This window comes from Numida meleagris, chromosome 8 (genome assembly GCF_002078875.1).
Source record: "Numida meleagris isolate 19003 breed g44 Domestic line chromosome 8, NumMel1.0, whole genome shotgun sequence".
Lineage (NCBI taxonomy): Eukaryota > Metazoa > Chordata > Aves > Galliformes > Numididae > Numida > Numida meleagris.
This window is the reverse complement of record NC_034416.1, coordinates 9,668,716-9,696,706: the sequence shown is the minus strand read 5'-3', so window position 1 is coordinate 9,696,706 and position 27,991 is coordinate 9,668,716. Positions and strand designations below refer to the sequence as shown.

At 45.7% G+C, this 27,991-nt stretch overlaps 1 protein-coding gene across 6 annotated transcripts in view; it reads right to left on the bottom strand.

The window, feature by feature from the left end:
• The window catches only part of LOC110402975 (H(+)/Cl(-) exchange transporter 5), a 44,602-nt gene continuing 22,604 nt past the window's right edge, over positions 5,994-27,991 (bottom strand). For 5 of the 6 annotated variants that reach the window (XM_021405655.1, XM_021405651.1, XM_021405649.1 and 2 more), the window contains 11 exons: positions 20,058-20,209; positions 17,965-18,064; positions 16,447-16,631; positions 15,742-15,864; positions 14,962-15,168; positions 13,652-13,732; positions 12,223-12,765; positions 11,262-11,448; positions 10,041-10,439; positions 8,376-8,592; positions 5,994-7,380 (listed from right to left, as the gene is read on the bottom strand). In XM_021405655.1, coding sequence (XP_021261330.1) covers positions 7,290-7,380; positions 8,376-8,592; positions 10,041-10,439; positions 11,262-11,448; positions 12,223-12,765; positions 13,652-13,732; positions 14,962-15,168; positions 15,742-15,864; positions 16,447-16,631; positions 17,965-18,064; positions 20,058-20,183 — 2,259 coding nt within the window. In that variant the 5' untranslated portion in view covers positions 20,184-20,209 and the 3' untranslated portion in view covers positions 5,994-7,289. Of the gene's footprint in view, positions 7,381-8,375; positions 8,593-10,040; positions 10,440-11,261; positions 11,449-12,222; positions 12,766-13,651; positions 13,733-14,961; positions 15,169-15,741; positions 15,865-16,446; positions 16,632-17,964; positions 18,065-20,057; positions 20,210-25,907; positions 26,096-27,991 lie in introns of those variants that run through there. The other variant, XM_021405653.1, reaches the window with a different exon arrangement.

The following is a 27,991-nucleotide window of genomic DNA, read 5'->3' as shown; positions in this document are numbered from 1 at the left end:
CTACTGGGTTCCTTGCCGTAGCACATAGCCCAGCACAGAGACTGTCTGCAGGCAGAGCACGGCCCAGGCTGGGCACACAGGGTTGGTTTGCCTGCTGCAGCCTGCAGAGTTGTGTTCCCAGCCCTTCTCCCAGCACGGTGCCTGCAGCAAGGCACCGGCAGCAGTGGAGCAGCTCAGTGCTGAGCAAGAGCTGCGAGTGCCAAGGCCGCCTGGGGGAACAGGCATGTGTGATTCCCAGCAGCTCCAGCCCTGAGACTTGCAGACAGCGAAGGCTGCAGGCAGTAGCGGGGTCTTGTCTCATCTTGCATCACTAGTGGCTCTGCAGCCCAGGCTAAGGTCATGCCAAGGCAGCTGCGCCCTCTCCCCGTGAATGCCCCAGGCTTTCCCAGCAAGAGGCACCTCTGTTTCCAAGCCCGCTGCTTTTCTCTGCGAGGCCCAGGCGCAGCTCCTGCTGCAGCCCCACACAATGGCTGAGCCCCAGCGAGCGTTCAGCCCCCACCCCCTGGAGCCCCAGGCCCAGCAGCTCTTCCTCCCCACAGTGCTGGGAAAGGGAAGGGCTCAGACATGCGGTGCGGGAAGCACACTGCTCCCATCAGCAACTGTGCAGAAGAAGTGGGAGCCAGGGCCTTGGGAGGCTAGCTGCATCCCTCCCAGCTGACACGGGAGTTCTTGTGCTGCTCCTCTTTGCTTTTGGGTTGCTGACCTAGCCCAAGGCCGCTGGGGCCTGCAACGGCTCAGTCCCACCCAGTCCAAGCCCCAGGGTGCTGAGATGGGCTTGTTCCCCTTCACGCCAAGGCTGGGCAGGAGCTGCTCCTTGCTGCTACTGTCCATCCCCACCTCCCCTTCCCTCCTCCCCCAGGCTTCCCAGGCCTAAGCTTTCTCTGTGTCTCATGAGCTGGGGCTGGGATCCAGTACAGAATGAGCCAGGGCACTCCGTGCCTCCCTGCACCAGGAACGTGATCTCTTCCCGAGCACAGAAGATGTTTACCTCCCTCTCCCTATCCCGCCAGGCCCAGGAAGAGGCAGGCTCTTACTGCAGCTCCTGCTCCAGGGAGGCTGATAATAAAATCTCCCCAGCAGCGTGCTGTGGTCTGGTAACCCGCGCCTCCCTCCTCCACCCAGCTCTGCGTCACCTGGCCCCTAACGCCCTGCTCCCTGCCTGACAGCTCCGCTCTGCACCCAGCACCCTCTGCACCCAGCACGTCCGTCCCCTCCCCTCTGCAACCCCTGTCCCTGACCCCCCGTCCAGGCTGCACCGAGGGGTGCAGCCCTGCTCCAGCCCCTGCCTCCCCTCCCTGGCGCTGTGCAGGAGGCGAGGCTTGGCGCTGCTGCATCTTAGTCATGTTTTGCTCTTGCCCAACACAAACAAAACACTGAAGCCTGCAGTCCAGCTGGGTTACGCATAAGACTGTTATGCGAAGATCCCCAAACACAGCAGCCCTCGTTGCATCATCCAGTCTAGTTGGCTTCTGGTGCTAGTTAAAAACCCCTTCCTTCAAAAAGTACCTTATTCTTGCAGTTCCCATCTTTGCACCTCCTTGGTGAGCAGTAGTAATCAGCCTTCCAGGGCTCTGCCAGGAAGCAGAGGAGGTGGTTCAAAGGTTGTCTCTGAAACATAGCTGAGCTTTCCCCCCAGCACGGAGGGGCAGCTAGAGCTAGATTGCTGTTTCTCACGCAGCACCCAGGAGCTGACAGCACTCCAGGTGCACCATCCTGCTGCATGACCTGGGAGAGCCCAGTGCCAAGCTAGGCAATGGGCTGCTCCAGTGTCCTGCAGGGGAGATGCTTTTGTAGAAGATGAACTGCACAGCCAGCTGGCAGCTTCACCAGAGCAGTTAGAGCCAGGCAGCACTGGGCAATGAGAGAAACAACAGCCTGGAGGAAACAGGTAACTGGCACAATGGGGTGTAGCTTGGCTCCAGCCTGGGACCGTCAAGATCTCAGCTCCGCAACATCTGTGGCTCTGCAGCTTTTCCAGTTCTTGTGTGTGCACTCCACAGGGCTCAGCCAAGGGGAGAGGGCTGGAGGCATCCTCCAGAGATAGACCTGCTGCCAATAGCACCACTGAAGCTGTTGGGTAGACCAGGCCTGCAGCCACACCGCAGGACACCGGGCTCTGATGGAGTAAGTCCCTGCGCTGCTTCACCCCTTCAGCTCCGCGGGGCTCTGGGCTGTCTCACTGCCTTTGCCAGCACCGGACAGCCCCGAGCTCAGGGAGCAGGAACATGGGCCAGCTGTTCTTGCCATCTCTGAAAATGCAACAGTAATATTGCACAGGTGCTCCAGTCTTCCCTTCACACATTACAGCCATGGAAAGCTGCAACAGCCACTAGCGGCAAACCTCCTCTGCCTCTCAGTCCACCAGTCCAAAGTGGTGTTACCAGCAAGCATGGCTTCCCAAATCTCATCTGCTTCGGGGTCTATTCCTGGTGTCACCTTCAACACCAGCCAAAGACCTTGATTGACCCCGTGTCACGGATTTTACACCAAAAATCCTATATGTGCCTGTATGCATGTGGGTGTGTGCACGTAGATAAACATACATGCAGCTCACCTGCCACTCAGCAGCACACAACTAATACCATCTGTGCCATTACTCATCCGTTTCCCCGTGGCAGTGTTACTTTGCCCAGCAGTGATTTCCCCCTGCAGGGTGCAGGCAGACCAGGGGCAGTGCGGGGCAGGTGCCGGCTGCGTGCCTGCCTGCGCCTCTGGGGAAAACCGCGGCTTCTGGGAAAAGGATCGCAGCTAAACCTCGGTGCCAGCAGCCTGCTTACAAAACTACTTCAGAAATGGAAAAGTAGTTTCCCTTTCACATTCCAAAGGCAGAAGGACTAGCACAGACACTCTTCACGAGTGCCACTCCGGGTTTCTACCATCACAGCGCAGAAAAACCCACTGCACCTCAGACTGAAGCACTCCTTGAAAACACTCCAGAAACGAGCACAGAGCAAACCCATCACAACACCAGCACAAACCCCTTCCCCCACCACGACCCCTGCTGCCCAGCCCCGGGGCGAGCCATCTGCCAGGTGGCATTTCAGAAGCCTTCCTGCCCTTTTGTGATGCTTTAAGAAATACCGGGGGGGGGGGGGCAGGGGGACAGAATGACAGCTCTAATAACATTTTCAGGTTGACCTTAATTCTCATGGCTTCATTGTATTTATTTGATCTGGACACATACTCCTTCCTTGTAGTTGCTGCCAAAGTAAGCTCTTATCTTCGCCGTCTCAAAGCTCTGCTCCCAGCTCATTGTGTGGCTTGCACAGACAGCCCAGACAAACTTGCCAGACAGCCCAGCACCTTTACAAAGCTAACTTTGTTGCCTTTTGTCTCAAAATAAATTCTGGGGCTGAAATTGCTATTCTTTCTTTTCTGTTGTTACTGACCAGCTCATCGCTACATCCAAGCCCTTTGTGCCCCTCCCAACCAGATCTGCTTTTACTTTCAAGACCCAAGCCCAGAACGAGTTCTCAGAGGGAAGGAGGAAACCAACGCTGAAAAACACGGCAACACCCCAGGAAATCATTTCTTGGAACACTGTAAATAAAGCGCACAAAGAGAAAGCACATGCAGGAGGTTACAGCCCTGCTATCGCACAGCCCAGCCACAGGGATCCCCAGGGCTCCTCCCACACTCCGTGCCCACCTCCCCGTGCATCCCACGGCACGGTTCTGTTCTTGCAAAGAGGGGCTCATTGCTGAGAATCTGTTAAGCCTCGCAAGAGGCAAAGGAAGCACAGCAAACCTATTTCCTCCAGCAAGGCAGATTCAAGTGGCCGGAGGAAGCAGGGGGCTCTTTAAACCAGCCGTATTTACAGGAACACAGCATTGCTGGGGCACAGCGAGCAGCGTTTCTTGCTTAGCTGCGGAGCTCACAGGCTTGGTTTCATTTATCAAGGGCATGGATTTAGAAAACCACTTATAAATCCCTCCCTGAACTGCCTGCAGCTATGACTTGAATAATGAGCTGTTTCCTGGAAAGAAACTCTAGGGCTCCTCCTGGAGTCTCTCTGAAAGGAAAACAACGCAACAGCGAGAACTGCACAGGGCAAAACCCTTCCAGCACCTACAACTTCCTCGAGCAGGGAAACCCATTTCCAAGCCAGCATGATCATCATCAACATAGAAAATGCTTGACCTCGGTAAAGCTGAGCACAGCGTCTGCCCTGCACAGAATTTCTGACAGAAGTTTAACTCATTCTGGTAAGAATTAAAGTGATGAGACACTCCCTTAAATAAAAGCTGGCCCCAAACAGCTAGGAGCCTCTGTAACGGCTCTTTCTCTTTCACTGAAAGAGAAGGCATCAGCCCCAGTAGGGAGTTATCTACCCATCCCAGCAGACCCCCCCCCCGAGCGCTGTGTTCTGGCATCGCCGCTGAGCTTCATGGAATAATGCTGACTGTGCAGTTTTGCTGCAAGTTTCCTTGTAGAAAACCACACCTCAGAAAGAGGTCTGGAGCTCGAATGAGTTATTTCCATTACGTGGACACAAATTCCACTGGTCTTTATGTGGTCAGTATGTTTGCACTGAGGGAAGCTACAAAATCGATCTGAACTTCTATTTTCACCTGGCTCCCACGCACCAGACACCTGTTCTTTAAACTGTGTATTCACAGGAAAGATGAACGAGTGGAAAAGTATGCTCAGGCGAGGGGCAGCTTCTCCGTTCTCCGAAGCTAGCAAAACAAGGCCTCTTGCCATTGCAAAACCTTATTTGCCCACCTTATTTGGTTTGGCATCGCAAGTACTCGGCTTCTCCAAAACCCAGCTCTTCCAGGCTTTCCCACTGATTCAGCGTGTTTTCCCTCCCTCTCACCTTCCTGCGCACGATTTTCTCAGGTCAGCCTCCCCAGGACTGCTCCCCATGCCAGGAAGCCATGTGACAGGCACCCTGATGGCTCTTTGTCCCCACTCCACCCACAACATCACCTTTAGAAACCCCGGAACGAATTCCTTCTGCAGCTTCTCAGGCAATCCTGTCCTCCCCAGGCTCAGCTGGCAGCTCAGAGGAACTACCACTACCTGCACACAGGAGAGCACACAGTGCTGGAGCACCAGCATCCAGGAGACGCACGGCTCAGCCCTGGCCAGCGGCACGGTCTCTCGTAGAGCTGGCTCTTATCTAATATGGGGCAGCTCCTGCTCTGCTTGCAGTGGCCTCCCCACCACCAAAACCTTACCACAAGCCCAACACAGTGGTCCGATGCCAGTGTGAGGTCTGCATTTCTAGTGCTCCCAGCTTTGCAGGACAGCCGGGTTGTGCAGTCAGCTCTTGACAGCTTGCGCTCCCTGCCCTGCCAGCTTCCACAAGAGCTTGTCCACTGGGGATTAAGGCACCAGGCAGCCACGACACTCCAGCTCGCAACTGGGATCTCCTCCCAGCACCTCCTCTGGCCGCCTGGCACACATGGGTAGGGCTACTGCAGCCTTCCCACAAGCAGTTCCTCCATTCCCCTCCCCGATAAGGGGGCTCAGCACAGTGACCGGGTCCAGCATCACATGCTAACGGCTGTTAGAGAAATGGGCTGGCTTCTATTCCAAGTACAGATGAGGACTTTGTTCATATCTAAGCTAGTTTAAGGCTGAGAGTGTTGCCAGCCACCTCTAGCCAGGAGCCCCACCTGCCACCGAACAGCGTTACCCTGTGCAGCAGCAGCGGCCTCACGATGACAACCCGTCACCTCCTGCCATCGCACCTCAGCCTCACCTTGCAGCCCCAGCTCTCAGCAGCTGGCACCAGGGCCTCCAGGGCTGAGGCTGTGCAAAGCACAGCACCTGCTTACATTTGTCCATCAGGAAGCACAGTCAGATTCCTCACAGCCCTTAACCCCTGACCAGCACCGAACAGCTCAGCTCCCGCCAGCTGCACTGACAGCAGTGAGCTCTGTTTTCACTAAAAAGCCTCAGCCAGAGAGCAAAATGAAATCTGCTATAGACAGAAGCCATTATGAATAACACTGACCTTCAAAGGCATTTATATACTTTCAAAATTGCAGTAAACTGTCGCCACTTTATTAACAGAAAATTAATTTGAACAGGGATTTGAGGAGCACAGACTTGGAATAGAGCAACTCAGGAACAAGTTACGTTGCTGATAGTGGTCAGGAAAGGTTTTTATTGCATAGTTGTTGGTAAAATGAGACACTGAGCGGTGAACATACATAAAGTGGCAGTGTTCTCCATCCTAGAGCCAGGATCCAAGCCTGAGTTTGGTGCGGGGCTGAGGAGAGGAGCAGGGAACAGAAAATGCATCCATGTAAACATCCCAGGCCCAGGAGTCTCCATTAAGACATCCTCAGCAACATAAGACACTGCTGATTAAGGAAGAGGTCAATTGTGCAACATCTAATACCATCAAAGTTTACTTGGAAGTGCAGTAAAGCCAGGGCTTTAGGATTCACTCTTTGCAATTTTAATTACATGCTCAAGAGAAATCAAGAAGAAAACCTTACGCATATATCAAAATAGAGATGATGACAAGAATACAACTACTAACTCCTCCCACCGCCTCCTCCTCTGGATTCTCCTAGCAAGCCAGCATCGGAGAATAATTCAATACATTCACAGAAGATTAATCAAAATAAACTTCTTCCCAATCAGAAACTGAACCCAATTTCAAGACTGGTCACCTGGGGATTTGTTTTTTTTTTTTGTTTTTTGTTTTTTTCTCCTTCTTCCAGTGAAACATCAGCTAGCCAATACGGATCATTGTGGAGTTGAGCTCTTGTATGGGGTTAGTTGCAGAGCTACCTGGTAATTTTCTAAGGGTGTTTTTTAGCACTTTTTGTTTGGGTGGTTTTCTTTTTCCTTTTATTTTACCAGGTTCTTATTTTCACAAAGTAACCAATTAGGAATACACTGCCCCTGAGTTACAACTGTATCGTTCTGCCACCACCTGAATACTGTGTGCAAAATCATCCTCCTTCAAAGTCTCTGAAGGTGTAGACCTTGTCTTCCCCTACCCACATTAGTAACAAGAGTTCAAATAAAATAATAAGAAGAGATATAATTCTGTAGCATTTTGCTTTTACTCCTTCATGGAATCTTTCCAATGCAACTTCACAAAAGCAATGTAAATAGTCTTTTTTTCTTCTAAAAAGAAGATTATTTTTCCACAGACTACGTAGTGCAATTGGTTATCATGTAGAAAAAAAAAATAAATCTTCAGCTCCATGGAAGGAAATGCTGAAAACAGTTCCAAGGTCTCAATAAAAATAGGAAAGAATATCCAGAATCTTCTATAAAGTTTCTTTTGTGTTTAACACACAATACCTACTAGTCAGCCTTTAATTGAAGAGTATAGAATCTGGGTCCTGGTTAGCCAGCTGTGCAATGTGCTTTAGTACATCCTTCTTGGTAATGATCCCAAGCAGTTTCCTAAAAAAAAAAAAAAAAACACCTCATTTTTAGTGCATCATCACCTAAGGAATGTATCCTTGCCCTTGCATAACTTCTCCTGTGGTAACTGTAGCGCGTTGCAGTAGCTGAAGTGCTTATATGGATCACAATACTGAAACTCTATGCAAAATATGGTACTCCCAAGCCCCAGCAGATCCTCTACCAAGATATAATAATGACTTCTATTAACACCCACCTGCCTTCTCCAAAAAGATGGACCTGAACATCTAGGACTGCATTTTAAGTGTTGGTTCTCTCAGCAGCTCTAGTTTCCAAAGCATAGCTGTTCAGAACAGTCATGATAGGAACTAAGACAACTTCTGCTGGGAAGTGTTGCTTAACAATGCTATTTTCTGTCTGAAAAGACAGAAACTGAAAACATCAACTGGTTCCACTGCACCACAGTGAGGAACAGGGAGAAAACTCCCCTTTAGTTTGGTTCTTCAAGGAGCAGATCGTTTGTTTTAATTCTTTGCTCTCATTCCTTCCCGCTTCGCCACACTGCTTCTGAATTGATACCACAGTGACTCCAAGTGGTGACATGATACACGTGACCACATTTGTGAAAGAAGGCTGAGAGCTTTTCATCAATTTTAGGGATATCAAACCCACTGCCACTGGGAGCCGTGCTTGACCACTTCACTAGCTCACAGAAATTATGTTACTGTTTCAACTGAAAGAGGTTCAAGGGTTCACAATTGTTTTTTTCAGATTACATTTGCTCTAATGGATACTCAGCTTTACCTATCAGAGGCCTTTGATGTCTTGAGGAAGATTTTCTGATTCAGATCTGAAAGTTTTATCACTAAATGGTTTGAGCTGGAAGGGACCTTTAAAGATCATCTAGTTCCAAACCCAATGAACTCTCACGCTCCTGCATGGAGTTCTCCTGCCATAGTTGAGCTGAACAGCTCAATGACAGAACCAATCCAGCATGATCCATTGGGACCTCAGGCCCAGGGCTGCTTTCTTACCCATTGTGAGTAACTAGGCACTGGCGCAATCCAAGCTTGCGAAATATATCCACAACGATTTCCATAGGTGTTTGGTCTGTCACCGTGAAAGGACTGAGGTCCAGGATGCTCCTGAGTTTCAGCATAGAGGGGGAGCTTGGAGGCAGTGGAGGAGAGTGGTCAGTGAAATAAATAATTGAAGTGCTAACAATTCCATCCTGCTTCTTCCGGGCATTTTCTGGAAGAAGAAATATTTCATTAAATATCATCCCTCCTCTCCTTTTCTAAACTGAAGAGCATACTCTTTTCTCTCTGCCGCATTGGGATGGCCATAGAGGTGCATTTATTTAGTTACATGTCTTTAGAAACATAATGACCCAAGTGGTGACATGATTCCATCCTTTCTAATCCCTAAGGACTTCAAAGCTTCATCATAAGGATGAGCTCAGCACACCACGTTACAGTGCTTTGCTTCATGTCGAGCCTGTGTGTTTCAGCATTTTGCTCTAGCCAAAAAGACATGAACTTTTAGAGACATTTTCACCTCCTGAAATAATAACTGCTACACGTGTTTTCCATTCAGAGGACATGCAGGGTGGTAAGTGTCATGTAAATGCAAGTTCTGGAGATCTTCAACTCACCAGGTTAGGAGCAGGCAGATAAAATGATTTGTCCTTTTACCAGTCACTGATGTGGATCCCAACAGGGTAGCTAAAGAAGTATTTTTAAGTGCATAACCTAATGGCTCAGGCTCCACACTCCCTAACTATAGGTCAAGAATAGAAAAAAAAAAATCAACATGGTGTTAAGAACCTGATATCACTCAGACTAGTGCATTGCTGCCTACTGCTGCTACTCAGATAGTTTGGATGTCTGTTGTATTGCTGTTTCAATTTGATATTTACATTCCAAGACTCGCTGGGCAGGGAATGACTTGGCATCCAAAACACCAGACTCCATATTCAAAGCAGGCTGTCAAAAGCTAAATCCCATTTTCTGTGCATCCTGGGGAAAATATTATTCTTAAAGGAGTCCCAAGAGATTCGGAACAACACAAACCCAAGAATTCATAGTCATACCACAAAACAGCCTGACAAAAGAAAGGAAATGTCCATAATTATATGTTACTGCACTTTTTCTGTATTTTATTCCACTTTGTCATAAGCATTTGGCCACATATGTATCAGAAGAGCAATACTTGCACACTCCAAAAGAATGTATTGTATGTCCTAAAACTGAGATTGAAAGCTTACCTTAAAAGAACACACAGGGTGATTCATAGCTGCAGGCAACTTATAATAAGTAGTACTCTATCTCTGCCATAGTACAAAGCCAGCTCAGGTCCAAAACTTCTCACCATCCATACAGAAAGGCAGCAAGCCTGTGTTACAGCAGTGCACTAAACCACACACTGGAGAACACACCACAGAGCTCAAGAAGCCTCATGCTTCACAAGGTTTATAAATTCAGCACAGCCATACTAATTGCACTGGTCAAGCCACACTGTCCTTCATGCTCAATGTATGCAAACCTCACACTGCTGGGGATGGAGATGCAGGCTTCCATAAGCATAGCCACCATCACTACTGAGCAATTCAATTTGTGAAGTAAATTAAGAGTTGGTGCTACTTAAAGGCCTCTAACTGCACCATTTATCTGCAGAGTAACTCGCTTCCTTACACATACCAATTGAAATGATGAGGTCTCTTCTGAGGACAAATCCAACAAGCCTTTGGGACTCCCGTGACACCACCACTGGATAGCCACTGTATGTGGTTTCATTGATTATGGTCTCAATGTCTTCCACTGTCATGCTGTCCTGAGTGATGACTGTCAGAGGAGGATCATTCCTCCGCGGCCTCATTACATCCATTGCAAGTGTCTTGTGTGAGAACTCTTCCTTGGCTTCCAAGAAAGGGTAGCCATTGAGGCGTATATGGGCATCGTAGATGCCCTCCCGCCCAATAGCATCTGCCACCCACTTGCTGGTCATGGCTGCTGCCATCAGAGGAACTATGTATTCCAGTCCACCCGTGAGCTCAAACATAATGACCACCAGTGACACAGTCATTCGGGTCACTCCCCCTACAAAAAGAACACAGAAAGACAAAAGACATTAACATAGTTTTAGAGATTTCCAGCCAGGAGAGCTGCCCTGACATTTGCTACAGCTGTCCTCCAAAGATTCATTTAATTTCAATTCAGGCAATAGGACATACCCCAGTGTCACACACCCTGTGACAGCACATCATCTGAACTACAGAGCTCTATGAACAATCTGGTTCATCTGTTCTGAACTTACTTCTTAAGACTATAAATCAACAAAACACTTCCTAGTGCCAGTATGCTGCAAAGGTCATTCTGTTACTTAACATGAAATTTAGCTAGCTGCAAAATAGTCTGGTCAGGACATAAGATGGCCTTACAAATAACAACCATAAAGAGACTCATGAAATGATCTCTATGACAGGCTATACACAAAGGTCAAGTGGCATCCTGACATCCTCTGGTTGCTATCATTAATTTTCCTAACAGCAAGGCTTCCCCATATGGAAATCTCAAGTCCCTGGCCAGTCTCGCTTGTTCTAACTACACATTCAGGGGATTCCCCACTGAAATTTATCACGTCCAATGATAGATTGATGCTAGTAAAAGAATAAAAACAGGATGAGAAACACATGAAGTTCCCTGTTCTTGAGATCAAGCCAGTTTTTTGTTTTTGTTTTTAAAAACACAGAATACAGGAATCACAGAATCATAGAATGTCAGGGATTGGAAGGGACCCATCTAGTCCAATCCCCTGCTGGAGCAGGAACAAGAATATCAGCAGCATTTCACTACTACACATTTACAAAGGCAACCAAGACTCAAACTTGCACTAGGACTTAAAAGACATCTCTTGCTTACCTAGACATGCTGCAGCCCCAACCATTGCATACAGCCCAGGAGTGATACAGTCAGCTCCTTGGCTGCACCAGCCACTGAAGATGATCCAGTCGTGGTGGTAAAATGCCAGCTGCTCCATTGCTACCCCTAGCAACCTGCCTGCTATAGCACCGACTGCCATGCTTGGGATGAAGAGACCTGAAGGGACCTATGAAAAAACACATCAGGAAACATGGCATTTCTCAGGGAAGCAGTGTTCAAAGACTAGTGACAGTCAGAAGTTTAAATCAAGACTGATTTAGAGGTTACACTAGAGTTAAAACTGGCATGGATGCCATGCTCCACCACCTCTGCCCGACCAGCACCAAAAAAGTGGTGGGAGAACGCCTCCTTGTGTCCTTGAACTGAACAAGCAACAGCACTGAGAGTGTCAAATGCTACCCTTACTGAAACAACACATGCTCTAAGACTGGTAACAGAATGTGAATGTACATCTGAGCAGAAAAAACAGCCACACAACAGCTTAGCATGAAACAGAGTAGGCTAAAACACCACCAACACTCCCTTATGCCTTTCCAACTACATGAATACTTGTGTACTTATTTATGGAATTCACAGGATTTTCCCACTCTGCTGGCTTTGTGTCACTTTGCAATTAGGAAAGGGAGGAATATAGGGAAAGTAGCAAAAAGACTTAAGGAAAGACAGCTTAGAGGTATTCAATGTGGAACATGGGTCATGAATCCCTGACCCAGCAGCTTGGTCTGATGGTCACACACAGGATGAGAGGTTTCTACTGCCCTCAGTTACTAACAAGAGAACAAATAATTGCAATCTATCCCCCCTCAAAAAGCATAGGTTTTTCCCCCCCCGTCTACACAGGGCTTGGGGAAAAAAAGTCAATTTATTGGGTAAGTAAAAAAACTCAAAGGTGCAGAGTTTCTGCACAGGATGAGAAGAACATCTTTTACAGGTAACTCACCTTCATGCCAAAGGTGAAGATTGTGATGAAGACTTTCATTATAAGGGCCAAAGCCAGCTGCCACATGGCTGTGTAAACTCCTGGGCCAGCAGCTCGGTCTGGCAGGTCATCCCCTTTGGTGCTGTTGAAATCATTCACGTACTCGCAGAGCTTGGAAGAGTCCAAAATCCCACAGTCATTGAAGAGTTCAGAGATCAGCTCACTGGTGCTCATTCTGGTGTACTCATTCGGGAAGGCCAGGATGGCCGTGATGGCAGTCACTACAAACACCTCGAGCACAGGGTATTTACCGAGCTTGGTCGTCTTGCGTCGCCTGCACCAGGCAATGTTGCTGCGAATGAAGAAAGCTCCCCAAAGCCCACCAAAAATTCCCAAAAGGATGAATGGCACAAGCTCTAGAAGATGCCATGGCATATGGAACTCCACGTAGAAGAGAACCAGGCGGCTGTTCCCAAAAGGATTGATGGAGCGCAGAGTAAACGCAGCTACCAGAGCAGCAAAGAAGGAGCGCCACAGTGTCTTGAGAGGAAAATAGTAACTGACCTGAAAAGAAAAAACAAAGCAGATTCAATCACTTGACACTACACGGATTGCTGCCCAGTAATAAAATCGCTACTGCATGAACTACAAGCAAGAGTTGAGACTGGTGTTCACTGGATACACACTCTCTCCATCAGCTGAGCATCCCAGATGTGATTCTGAGCTCTCCTCTATACAGATTACAACAACCAGGATGTAGCCTGGTCTGCACACGTTTTCAGTGTAGCAACTGCTCTCTATGTTCCCTTAAGCAGAGACAACTTACTCAGATAAGTTACTACAAATCAGCTATAGGCTGAATTCGGAGGAGTATTTGTCTTGCATGCTCACAAGGTCCAGAAGCGCCAAATGATTGTGTTTGCCATAGCAGCTACCACAACTATTGCTCAGCTGAGCAAAGCCATCACATTCTTTCTTTGAGTTAAGCCCTGAAGATAGAAGTGGTGATCCATTTCATGTCTGAATCAAAAGAACGTGAATCAAAACTTCATTGGTAAGAAAAGGAGTTTGATGAGCAAGGCGAGTTTGTTGTGAGGCAGCCTGTGACAGAGCTGACAACAGAATACGGACATACAGAAAACATGACAGAGGCTGTAGCTGTGAGCAGTGCTGGTGAGCATGGACAGACTGGGGAAATTTAGCAGGTTTACTGCAAAGCTAGAGAAATACATAATCCAAAATAAGTTCTCCAGCACCCATAAGAATTACCTGAATCCCCAGTAAAGTTTAGGTTGCTTGGAAGACTTTTTAAATATACCACAAGTCAGTATTCAACAGGGTTTCCTTTCCACACCCAAGTAGTTATGAGTGGACCGTATTTTCAAACCAGCAGGGTCAGTTCTTGCAATAAAACAGCTCGTGAAGAGCTAATAGAAAATGCTGATGTTACCTCTTCCAGACTAAAGAGCACTCCTCCAATCGGTGCACCAAAAGCTACAGACACTCCAGCAGCTGCAGCTGCTGATAAAACCTGTGAGAGAAACTCAAGTCAGTCACACATTTTCAATTTCCCCCTCAAAAACTTTCCACTTTTTTGTTAGATGTCTTTGTTCTTTTTTTTTTTTAAAAAAAAAAGGATCACTACAGAATAAGCTCGTCTGATCTGTTTTAAAGACAACAGGGAAAAGATGGAGTGAGCTAACTCCTGTAATCCATAAGAAGCTAAAATAAAACCGGAAACAATTAGTATTTAAACAGTTCAACTCTTAAATCAGTAGAACCAAAATCAATTGCAATTACCATATTCTATTTCATCTGATTTCACTGTGCTTTCACCTCACATAAAGCTTTAGTTAAACAGAACTATCTTTAATAGTTTTAAGTCCTCCTTATATCTTTGAGAGAGTCAACAGTTCTTCCCAATTTAGTGTTGTACACAGACTTTCTTAGTGTATTCTCGTGTCCTGCACCCATGTCATTGATGAAAACACTGAAGAGCCTTGGCCTGCAGAGCCCCACTAATGACTGGCCACCAGCCCGCTCTAACACCATTAACTATGAGCCCATCAGCCTGACTCCTCAGTTAATTGTTCACCCACTGCATTATGTTTTTGTTGAGCTGTATGCTGCACATTTAGTCCAGAAGGACACTCTGAGAAACAGTATCAAAAGCTTTGCTGAAACCCAGAAGCATGACATCAGTTGGCTTCCCTTGGTCAGCTAGGTGGGTAACCTTGCCATAAAAGGAGAATAAGTTTGTTAACCAGTGACCAACGACTGTGTTATCTTTTAGTTTTATTCATTAACTCACAGAACAATCTTCTCCATAATTTTGCCAGACACCAAAGTGACTGACAGACCTTCAATTACCAGTGTCATCTTTGTCGCCCTCCTTGAAAACTGGGACAACATTTGCCAGCTTCAGTCAGCTGACACTTATCCACATTCCCAAGACAACTGAAAAGTAACTGAGAGGTCTTGCAGTGATATCAACCAGCATTTTGAGTACCCTAGCATGAAACTCATCAGGCCCCGTAGACTTATTTGCATCGAGCTGCAGCAGCAAATCTCACATGAGCTCAAGGCTGGCTGGAATTTATCATTACTGCAGTTACAGTCCTCTAACTCAGGGCTCCAGAGGTCCCAAAGCCCATCATCGGCACTGAAGGCAGAGGTAAAGAAAGCATTAAACATTTCTGCTTTGTCTACACCCCTATTACAACCTCACCATCTTGATAAAATATCACAGCATCATTTTACCTCTCTGCGCTTCGCTTCGTTCTTCCTGTATTTGGTGAAGAGATGGCACAGGATGTTTCCACAGCAGCAGGCAACGTGCACCAGGGGGCCCTCTTTTCCCAGGCTCAGGCCAGAGGACACCGCCAACACTAAGGTAATGGTTTTGATGATCAGCGTCCACTTGCCCAGGTAGCCTCTAATGATGAAACCACTTAAGATAGTTTTGATCTGGAAGTCAAGCACACAGAGCTCTACAGGCTTTCATTCAAGCCCTGGTCAGAGCTCCCAGTTTACTAGGCAGTGCCAGTCCTGCCTTCACTTTCCACTATAGTTTTCAGAGTCCCTCCCTCCCCAGCTATCGAAGTTAACATACAGTAAAAAACATCTCTACAAGCAAGGACAGAAAAAGCCCTTTTAGTCCTTCCTTCAGGGATGATTTTCCTACCGAAAAAATAATCTGACGCTGCTTTTTTGGCCCATCTTCCACAAATAGTGCACTTTTGTTTGTACCCCCTGCAGTAAATTTTGGCATTTACTTTCAGTAAATTTATTTTAGTTTTTAAAGAGATTATATGGAGACTTAAGTACTAGGCATGTTTCAGTAACAAAGTCTGAACAAAACATATATTAAGCCACCATCTCTCTCTAGCGTGTAAGTACTGTTCCACAGCAGGCGAATGTAATCTTCTAATGGTGGATCCCCACCCCACTTTAAAAACAAACAAATAAAAACTCAAGACATCAGAAACAAATAAACATACACATACACACACAAAAAAAACCACTTTCGTTCTCACTCACCTCTGGGATTCCTGAGCCACAGGCATAAGGAGCAAAGCCCTTCACAAGTAACACAGCAAGAAGGGAGAACAACAAAGCCCAGATAACATACATGAAGTAGTTGAGAATATACGCAAAAGCCCCCTGAAATGTAGAGAAAGTTAACCAATTTCAATCATTTCCAGTAAGCTTACATCAACACATTGCACTGAAGCAAGCACACAGAAATAGCAGCTAGCTTCAAATACAGTTATCATTAGACCAAAAGGACAGGAATTGCAGTAAGTCTGCAGTTCCAAGGACAAGTTCCATACACTGAGTTAAAGGACTGTGAGTCAACCATATTTCCAGAAGCCATTATATAAAATGGCAAATAAGGTACACAAACACTGTCCCAGTCAAGCTGGCCACTCTACTGGACAAAGCTGCTAGAAACACAAGAGCTGAGCTTGTCTGGCAGTCCTTTAAAACAGTCGTGGGAAAAACATCCTCCAAGCAGCAAGTTTCAAACACAACTAAAGCACTGCACTTGTGAATGTGTCAATGTTTCGATATCCCACTGAGGACAACACGTAACTTGTTTACTGAAAAACCCTAGCATTCAAAGTTAAACCACTGAAATGCTTAATTTGCACTTCTAGCACATACATACAAGATCATATCAAGACAATGCAGGCTGGGCACATGGAATATTCAGCAGCAAAAGTACTTCTAGGCACACATTACCTCTCCATGGCCAATAATAAGCTGTGACCAGCTCATCCATTCAGGACACTTGTCTCTGTCTGTAAAGGTTGTGTTGGATTTCCAGCAGCAGTGCTCGTGGTTAAACCAGAAGCCTGCTAAACACACTCCTTCTTTCAAATCTGTCATCCAGTGTGCAGAAATGTCTATCAGACCTGCTAAGGAACCTAGTTTAGAAAAAATGAAAATTTAATAATAAGCATCTGATGCAGATTCAGGTATCTGAAAGTCTCTACTTTGTTTTACTCTCTCTCTACTTTGATTTACCTACCAGTAAATAGAGCAGCACTGTTACTTTTGCCTACAATTATCTTTTATTCTTTACAGAGCTAAAGGGAGGATTTGCTTAAGTATATATTGTAATGAAGGTCACAAAACAAACCATGGCTAACAATATTTCCAAGGTTAACCATAGGAAACTGCACTAAAAATCACTTTAAGTCACTAAAAATTAATTCTTCTCAATTACATGGAATTAAATATTGCACGGAAATTAGTTGGATGCAGTGAAGGATTTGATTTATCACGTTTATGGAGAACATAAAACGTGTCACTGGTCACCAGCATAAGAGCTGGGATCCACAAGTTACAATAACAATGCTAAGACAGGGCAAGGAATTACCCTGAATTTGAAGAGAACATTTCCAATCCCAATTAAAAACAAAAAAGCAGAGACTGAGTAAGGAAAGTTATTTTCATTTTATAAGAGGAAGCTTCAAGTAATTTTATATTTTTCTATTATGAATAACTCCTATAGCATCCCCCAAGACAAACAGTGTAATCATCTTAGTTCTCAGGTAGAATGCCACATCAGCACAGAGGCCAGGAATACAGACCTCTGATCTGTAGCTGTAAACCCTAGTATGAGCTCCAGAGGTAACATTTAGCATATCTTCCAGTTAATGAAAAACTCGCTAGCAGCTTTTATATGTAAATATTAACAGAAGATTTAATATCATCCCTCATGTTGAAGGTTTAGCTGCCTTCTACCAACACCTGCATCTAGCTGACCTATTTCTTTTGCATTTGGGTCCAAAGTTTGCTACTGAAGTAATTTAAAAGGGCTCAGCCAGTCAACTGCTGAAAGAAGCCTGACTTCCCAAGAAACACCTCTCACCTTTTATTCTCAAGAAGAGCGAGAAGATAAAAAAGAATCTTGCTAGCATTCCTTGGCATCAGCCTCCCCAGTGTCAACAAAGAGTATTCAAAAATTTACATCACAACACTTCCCTCTGATCCAGTGTATTTCAGAGCTACATACCAGCATCAGATGAAGAACCGTGCCCAGGACAGCTTTCAGTCCGAGTTTTATCTTGGCACTTACACAAATAGGGCCTCAGAGCATTTAGAAATAATTCTCCTTAAACTGCAAAGCAGCGGCAGAGTGACAAGCATCAGTGCAGTCCCACAGCCCTTGTTTCTGGGACAAAAATTCCTGTTCTAATGATATATCAGAGTTGACACAAGGAATCAATGTTTTAAATTAAGGTTTGTTCTTACCTGCCAGCAACCCAATGAACAGCATCAACAACCAGCCAGAAAAGGCATCGCTCACGCTGTGTATCAGGGCCCATGTTGATTCTTTACTTCTGCTGGTAATCTAGAAGAAAAAGTTTTTAAAGAAGAACAATCTGTTGAAACGCTGATCTATTTTGGTGTTGAGTGCTTTGAGATACACATGGCGACACTTAGTGAAAGCACCCCTACCATCCAAAACAAAAGCTATCACAGTATATTCTGTTTCAAGGGGAGAGGGAAAAATATCAGTGTCGCTGCATTTATAGCTGGCACAGGGCAATGCAGCTCTGATTAGGACACAAACAAGAACAGATGAAAGATACTTCCACTTATCCCAGTGTGAATACAAATATTCACATTACACCTTCCTCTTAAATGTCCTCTGCATAATAAGCAAACAAAATTCATCTCTTAGCCCTTAAAAGCTATTACTTCTTAGTAATATCAAGTTACTAGTAGCTTGATGCCACAAGCAAGTCTGAACGCTTACAGGGCCCTCCGAGCACTTCGCCCCCAGCAACTTATCTGCTGCCTCGTGGGTACTGATAACACACCAACTGGAAAGCAAACTGAAGTTGTCACCAACTTCTTTGTGGTTTTCAGCTGCTCCCTCAACATCTGGAGTAGCAGCATTACCTATTAGCAGGTTGAAAACCAACAGAGTTTGGAAATGACTTATGAGGTCTAGAAGTAATGCATGCTGAGTGCACTTGAAAGCGAGACTCTGAGCTGTCCTCAGACCCCAGATGCCTCAGGACAGCGAGTTCCTCGCAGGCTCTGGCCGGGTCTGCCTGCAACAGACAGGGATGGCTGCAGCCTGCCAGCCCTGTCAGTCTGACTGTGCCTGACAGCAGCACAAAGAGGCAAGCAACAGCTACTGTGTGCCCACTGCCCTGGCTCCTTTCACAACGCAAGCATTCCAGTACACCATCATTATTCCCAGATGAAAAGGCACATTGAAGAAAACAACTAATCCTCACTAAATGAGGAAGAATCCCTTCTTCCTCTATGATTCTCCTCATTTTTTTCCTCTAGATTTTGTCTGCCAAATGATGCACTGTTCATCAGCATCACAACCACCAAATGAAAATGAGGGTTCAGGGAGTGGACAAAACTACTGCCCTGATAATGGTTTTTATTTGATCAATGTACACCTCTTTGGCCAGCAGTAATTTCTAGCTTTACCCAATTTCCATTTCTTGAAATTTCCTTATCTACATGTCTTTCTGTAAATAGGAAATAGATTGTCCTGTTCCAAACTCACAGACATCATTTTTGTATATGTCTGCATGTGTGGGTGTACACGTGAGAAGATTTTGGGGTTTGTACTCATAATGCAGAGATAGGAACATTTAGGGGGGTGAGCAGCAAGTACTGGGCATCGAGGCTCATAGTTGGGTGTGTACTTGCACAAGTGATGGCATTACATTGTATTCCCACACACAGAGCAGAAGGATTGAGTTCAGCTTGTGTACTATTATTATTTAAATCATAAGTTGCTTTGTAAGGCTCAAAAATAAAACATTACAGAATATTCTGGCAAATAAATAGACAAGTTCAGTTCAGTCACCACTCTCCAAGAACTCCACCAGCAAGGGCTTCTCATAAACAAGCACACTGGGGACATCACTACTTTATTTAAAACATCCCTTGCTTTCTAAGCAGATTCCTTTAATTGCTGACAGCAGTGAGGTCCCAGAAGCAAAATTTGCTCCAGCTTTTTCAACCATGCAGCATAAATTTCAGTAGGAAAAGCATCATTCAGAAGAGTATCCCGCTTCTTTATCAATAAGCACTGTGTATAACAGGATCACGGGTGCTTATGTTCTTCCATATAATCCACAGAATAGGAATATAATTCTTCCAAATAATGCGTACATCTTCCAGGAGTAGGACTATAAGTTTTGCTATGCTTCAGAATTGAACAGATTTGATATGGTCTAAGGAAATCCTCCACCCTAGATATTTCTCTTGTAAATGGCTCCCTAGAAACATCATCAGAACTAAGACTTGTTCTAAGCAAGTTAATTCTTCTGCCTTAAGTTCTAGCAAGGAGTAGTAAAAAAACATGTTACCTCTCTGTGCCTGTCCCGGTCCCTGGACTTCTCTCGCACCCAATCTATAGTGTTAAAATCTTCATAGGTCCCCACACCAGGAAGTGGTTCCTCCAGGAAATCCATCATTTTGCTTGTGCCATTCATCCCTCCTCCATTATATGAGGTAAAGCCTGGTGGGAAAGTAAAGGGGAAAAACTGAGCATTTCTTAGTTTTCCCTCTTTTTACAAAAAAAACTAAAAAAATAGAAAAAAATTTCATCAAAATACCAACTTAAGTCAAACAACAGAAATGTTGGGGAATTAATCAGTTTATCAGATATTTCTTCAGCTACGTGCTCCAATTAAAAATCCCAGGGATAACTGCCCAGCATCTGTACACACCTCCCCAGCTCCAGCACTTCATATGGAGAAGGGCTCTTTCCTGGAAGATCTGTTGAGGAAGCACCAAAGTAAACTAGCATCTAGATTTAACTTTTCCCTAAATCCAGGGTATATCATGGCTGTATTTTGTCACTTGAGGAAAGTAAGAGGAGAAACTGAGTATTTAAAACCTCCAGCAGAACTGAAGGGAGCCCTGGGTGATCCAGAGCAAGACTACAGCAGGAACCAAACCAGGACTATGAACGGGAACAGGGAGAAGCAAATGACTGTCTGTCTCCCAGACATTACTTAAGTAGTGCACACAAAGCAGAGAGAAAGCAGACAAGGCTTGAGAAGAGCCATGCCTTCCTTCCCCTGCTATCCAAAGAGTTTGCAGTCTCCCTTCAAGTCCAACAAACCCTGTCAATGACAAATCACTTGTCCTCCTGTCTACTCTGCTCCAGCCCACAGAAGTTGACACTGAATATGGATGTTCCCAAACTTTTGGTCCCAAGGCAGTCTCTTCACAGCTAGGAGTGCAGATCAAGAGGATGGGGAGGGCAATGTAAGTGTAATGTGGAAAACTAAGCACTTGTGGTGTGACAAGGGTTTGCCTAGCTCTTCTGAAGGCATACACAAGCTGTGCAGAGTAAATCACTGCTTCAAAGCAAAACCTCCTAAGCATCATTCCCCCAGTTCCAACATCCTCTGCCAAGGAAAAAAATATTAGTCCTGGACTCCATCACAAAAAGGAGGCTCAACCCAGTGGACTAGTGTTGCCTTTGTATCCAGATGCCAGGCCCCTGCCTCCTTTCCAGTCCATCACTCTGCTGTGTGCTTGCTCCTCCCTAAAGCATTATGTCCATGGGCCCGATGACCACCTGCACGACAGACCTCCAGGTGCTCTCCTCTCACGCACAGCAGCTAGAAGCAAGTGTCAGCAAGCTGAGCAGCTTGCTAGAAGCTGCAAGGATACACCAGCACACTTGATCAATGCAAGACAGGCCTGCAGCAAGGAGGAGGAGAATTGCCCTAGAGCACAGGGGTCAGGGAGTAAGGAGAGAAGAAATCCTGCCCGGCACTGCCCTTCTCACTGCCCTGTCAAGGAAAAACGCCGCTGAACAGAAAAGCAGCAGAACAGAGCTGCCCTTAGAGCTTCCCAGCATAAACCCTGGACCCCAGTGGGTTTCTCTGCACTGGAAAATGCAGTTAAAATTCTTCCACCTGGAAAACATTCACACATCTATTCGGGCTTTCGCTAGCTCCTAAAACAAAATATTGACATCCACCTAAAGAAACTTTAGAAACGCTATTAACATAACACTTACTGCTTGCTCCTTTAAAACTGCATTTCTTAAAGCCCCATTCAAGCAGTTTGAAGGTGTTGAAATGCATGGGCAGGCGGGGAAACTAAACAAAAGCCTTTCAAGCTTTATCTAAGGAAATCAAGGAGTCTTCTCAACAGATTAACTGATATGGAACAAGTCCTCCTATGCAATTCAGCCCTAGCTTCATTCCTTTGCTTGGGCAAGTACTGAGGCCTCTGCTCCAAGTCAATAACTACAAAATCCTTCAGTAATTTTACTCCGTATGCTTTCCTTACTGACCCACCAGATACAGAAAGGGCAAAAATTCCCCAGGTTACTGCAAGAAACGCTGGAGATGAAAAGTGTTCTGCAGTATATTTTCCACTGTACAAAACTGTTTTCAGAAGACACAAACAATCCTACTCTACAAACTGAACACTAATTTTGACACTCCCTTAAGAAGCCTTTCATGCTCCTTCCATTCCCAAATTCCCTCTGTATGGCCCTAGCAGCCAGAGACCTCCTAAGCTTTACTGCAGCCTGCTGTGGTGCCATTTGCTTTTTCATTTTTAAAAACTAAAACCACAGTAAAAGAAAATCACCATTTCAAAAGTACGCAAACCAGAAAGGGCAGCTTAGAACTGAGAGCTGACAACTCCCTTCTTTGCAGGACTTCAGCTCTTCTGAGCAGCAGCCTTCACTCATGGATAGTTACGATCCAAACCAAGCTCAAGTGAAGAGTGCCATTTTTGTTACAAGAAAATTGAAGACAGAGCAGTAAATTCTTTACACTGAGCCCAGATGATAGTGAACACACATTCTGGAGATATCTGTTACCCACCAAGTTGCAGAGGCATCTTTGGCATGGTTGGTCACCACTCTTTTCTTTGATATCTTTACAAAAGTAAGCCAGCAGAAACCCCCCCCACTAGCTGCTATTCACAACCTTGTCCAGAGGAAAGCCTGTCCCATTCAGTTTAAGACACGGCAGAAGAAAAGATGCACCAGCTGAATGGGAACCAGGGCAGAATGCATCTGACAACTTCTCCTTTTGCACCTGTGACCCACCTCTGTCATCTGTGCACAAGACAGCACACCTGTGACACCCACCCACTGCACTCCATCCCTGTGGAGGGACACGGAGCTACGTGCCATGCACAAACCAACTCCCCGTCACCTCAGCTCTGAAACCTTTTTAAAATAGGCTTGTACAACACGCTGCTGTTCAGGAAATAAGAGAAGGTTGCTGCCAGCCAGACAACGTGCACGATGAGCAATCTCAGTAAGCAGTTGCCAGCCAGCAGCAAACCAAAGGCGGTACTGATAAGCTATGAGAAGGCAGCAACACACTGAGGTCCTCAATAGCCCATTTCTCATCTGAGCTGGAAACCCCTGCCTTAAATAATAACAAATCATTCACTTGGCAGTCCAGAGCATACCAAATGCCACTTAAGCCCTCTGTGTTCTGCAGAGCAAACAGTGGCTCACGTAGTCCTGGTAATGCAGTCAGGCATGCTCTAGTCCACAGTGCATGCTCCTCCTCTTCCAATACACTGCTACAAAATGAGCTTCCAAGGGCATACACATGCAGACCTTGGGTAGGGAAGCTGGTTTTCCAGACTCGGGTAGGTGAGCAAATCTAGGTGTAGTTCTGTAAGGCACTAAGGGTTCACAGTTCAGAGGAAAATAATAATTTAAAAAGCCAAATTCAAAACTGGGTCAAAATTTAAAGGCAGTGGAGAATAACCGTTAAAAGTCCAATATAAAAGGACAATGCTTAGTATTTCATTCACCATATTTAGGTTACAGATATCACCACGGCAAAGATGTCATTGGGTGGGGAAAACTTGAAATGACTGCTCTCTGCCCTGTCATCTAAAAGCAAGAGAGCTGAAAAACAGACTATGATGCCTTTCCAAGCCTGCTTCCCAGATTTGCATAGCAGCCTCTTAACAGAGAAAAAGCCTCAGGAAAAGATCAGTCACGTAGCATACTTGAAAAGTGCCACAAAATAACCTACTTCAGAAAGAACAGATTAAAAAAAGCCTTCCTACCTCATTTGGGACAAATATATATGTACATACGCATACATATACACATATATATATACATATGCATGTATACACGTATAAGTGTGTATATATATGCATATGTATATATAAAGTGAAGTTCTCCAGAGATCTTCCCAACCAGTGGAGTTCACAGACCGTGAATTCAACCCATCAACTTGCACTGTAAAGAAAATAGGACATATGCCAAATGCCTTGGGGAAGTACTATGTCTTCAGCAACACTTTTGCACTCAACTGGGCATCTTGGAAATACACAAACTGGTGTCAGTGCTGTCAAAGACTTCCTCAGTATGCCCACTGGAGATTCAAAGTACTATTCGACTACAGACCAAAACCTCCTCAACCACCCACAAAAGGAGCACATTAAAACAATCTTCTGAATCTTTTGAACTCAAATCCTCTGAATCTTCTGAACAGCAGACAACCAGGTTCACCGTGTCCTGTAAACAGATAACTGCAACTCATCCCATGGGCCTATTTACCTGCACAAACCCATATAGGTGAGTGCTTCTACAGGGCATCAACACAGTCAGCAACAGCTCAGTTAAATTACACTTCATAGAAAAATTAAGATTGGAAAAGACCACTCGGATGATCTAGTCCAACCATCGACCCATCAACACCATGCCCACTAACCATGTCCCTAAATCAAAGCGATGACCGTGGCTGCAGCAGAATGGCAGTGAGGGTAAGGCAGGGTTTGGTCCAACACATCAGCTCAGTGCTAACAGCCAACACTTCAAAGACCACTCCACATCTACATGGGCCACTCTGTGGTGTATTCTCCCTGTCCTCACTACCTTGCTCACCTTCCTCCAGCTCCCACTTATTGGATCACCTTTTACATTACAGCAGACTTTAAACATTAGCTCTATGACAACAGCTACTTATCTGGAAAAATGAACTACTACAGTAGTTTCAAACTGATGGCAACTGGCACTACTCTGAGAAGCATTTTCTGCAAAAAGATGACACTGGTGTCAAACCTTGCTCACTCTTCTGAAATAACCGTGCAGACCAATGACTTTTAGCTGTGCTGGGAACATCCTCCCAGCTCAGAGCTACCACAGAGCAACACGGACAAGACCTCAAAGGCACAAAGTCAGTACACAGCGCTGCCCAGCAAGCGAAAGGGGCTGCAGTAACAAAATCTTCAGGTCTACCTGTTATTCTGGACCAGAAGACTCACAGGTATCAGCATATGTAGTTCCATCAATACCACATTCGACAACTGCACCGAGAATCTCTGAAGAGGGTTTCATACTACAAAAACAGAACCCCGAAGTCTTCGAGCAATACTTGGCGATTTCACAGCTGTGCAAGCAGGTAAGCTGCCCATTTGACAAAAGATAATGAGAAAAATGTCCTTATATTTTTCCCAAGAATAATACTGAACTATAAAATGGCTGACAGCCATAAATATTTATCAAGATCATATTTCCTGCCTCAGCTCACTGCAAATGAAGAATCCTAGGAAATCCATATAGGAATAAAGGACGGAAATGTGCTCAGTAATGCCTCGTCAAAACAAAATGAAGATGATCCTGTAGGTCTCCACAATTCTGAATGCATCTCTAAATCAGTATTTAATATCCACAGACAGTAAGTTAAAATGCAACCCCGTTATTTTTCTCAAACACTTTTTTATTTTTTGATCACCTCTTCTCTCCCAAATGGGTTAGTGTTCCATTTTAGATATTCTTCCTGGCTTAAAAAAAGAAGAAAAGAAAAAGGCGGTGCTTGTTAAAGTTATAGGCATCTGTCATTTGCAGTACAGGAACCCCAAAGGGTTTAGTAATCGACCTGCCAGCACAGCAAGGCAGCAGCACCAGCACCTGGGAGAGGGGACTGGCTCCCTCCACACTGCTTCCTCTGCCACAGCAAATCTGGAAAAAGAGGATTTTACAGACAAAAGGAAGAACTGCAGTAAGCAATCATCACACAGCAGAAAGCCCACAGACCACCCTGGCTGCTCACCCTCTGCAACCAGCTCTTCATCCAAGGAAAAGAAATGAAAGCAGCCCCAGAGCCGCGACCAGCAGCCTGCTGCTTGCTGCCTGACCGCCTGCAATGTGCATCCACAGACAGACACGTCCCCCCGCTCCGGCTCCCTGGAAGCAGTCTCCTCACCCTCACTCAGGCGCTTCTTTTCCTGCAGAAGCTCCTTCGCGAGCCCATCGCACAGCAGCGGGAATCGAAGGAAAACGGGTGCTGCTCCTTCTAGGGCAGCGCTCGCTGCGTGTCCTTCCCCTTTGGATTCAGGTGAAGACCAACCCTGGGCGCGCTGGGCTCTCCTGCACTCTGAGCATGTCGTCAGCAGCGACAGTCACATGAGCCCTCCACCTCCTGCAAGGGGCAGGAGCAGAGCGGCACAGGGAAGCAAGGGCAAAGGGAGCTGGCTGCCTGCACCGAGCGCAGCTCCTGACCTGCAGCACCAGGGCCCTCAGGCCGGAGCAGGCAGAGCTCCCCAGGCAGCGCTCAGGACGTTTTTCTGGCAGAGCGCATTCCCCAGCGCTGAAATGCGCCCGGTTGCTGTGCTGCAGACGCAGCATGCAGATGGCTGAAGCTGACTGCGCAAGGGCTTTAAGATGGAGAATAACTTGTTTCTAACGCTACGTGCTCTCAGAAGCACTGGAAGTTAGGTTTAAAGCTGTATAATGAGAACTTCGGGATCTCCTTCACACATTTAGCAACAGAGATTCCTGACAGTGGTGAGTCAGCCACAGACTGACTGCAAAAGCCTTTCTTTTCCCACTTAGGTACATCTCGCTCGCTGACTGGCTAGTGGCAATGTTTTTTGCTTACTGCCCTCCAGCAGGCAGGCAATGAATTTATCTGTTGCCCTCGAGTAGTATGCCAGCATGCTTTCTACAACCCCTCCAGGGCCTCATTAGCACCCTTTATCTTGCCATTCTATGTACATAAGAGCTCAAAGGGGCTACTGATTAAGTTCTTCTGGCTCCAGCTTACCAGGGGTAGCTTGTCATTTATACCTTATCTCACAAGTCTGAAACACTACACCCTAGCAAAGGTTGACTGGCCTTGTCCTTGTGCTGGCTGGCAGCTCATCAGGGCATTCTGCTGCTCTGGGAACTGTACCTGACGTGGAGGTCAAGGATGGATGCAGCTGAAGAAAGTGCGCCTAAGTGACAAAAACACTGCCAGCTGAGGCAACACCAACAGCAACATGAGGACTTGCAGGTCTGAATGGTTGATGATATCACCTACACCAAATGTACTCAAGATCATGGTTTCCAGCTGTTCTTCTCACAGACCTGTGTACAAGCTTATCATCCTGCAGCACCTTAGTTAGGATGCTGTTTGCTGCAATTCTAATTCTCAATTTTTCCCTTTAGAGCACAAAAGAAAAAAAAGCCTTTTTAAATCCTACACAAAATAAAATGTTTAAAAGGCTGGAAGGTCTTTTAAGTTTTTCTTCAAAAGAAGTGGGGAACACAGTCCTGCTTTTGTCATACTACAACTTAAAGTACATTCAGAAGCAACTGTGATATCCAAGCATTACACCTGGTTCTTGCACACCCAGGGGCTGCCTTCCCCACAGCTGAAGAAGAGGCATTTAAGAAAAGCACAAAATAAGTTGGCATCATTGCCAAACTTACACTCCCAACCAGAACTGCTATTCAGACAAAATCATTTGTATCTTTAATAGTTTTGAAAAGGAATACCAAGTGCAACTTACCTTGATAACAAACAACAGAAGCAATACCTGAACAAGGAGACAAATTATTTGCTAAGACATCTGTTCCAGTAGAGCTTCTGTTAGAGGAATCTGGCTTTTTAAATCTTGTATTTCTTCCAAAAAGGAAGAGGACCACAAACATAATAATCTAACTGACAGTGTGTTTGGGGATCCATGAAGCTTTTTACAGAATCTTCTTTAGAGGGTCTTAAATTAAGCTCTCTGGGAATAACAGGGAAAGCTCTCTCACAGAAGAGCAACTGGCTGAAGACACAGTATGTTAAAGACTAAACTCACTGGTTTTCCAAACAGAAGGAAAGCAACAGTGGAATCCCACTCATTTCTGTTTGTATTGGGAGTATGCAACAGATTTGTAAGTGGTCCAAGAAAACAGCAGTAACCAGCACCTCTTCTGTCGGCTTTGAAGTACTACGGCTAGATTACAAGAGCAAAAGAAACCCACTGTCGATAAAGCAAAGCATGGGATGGAGGGATACAAGACGACAACTGTAAG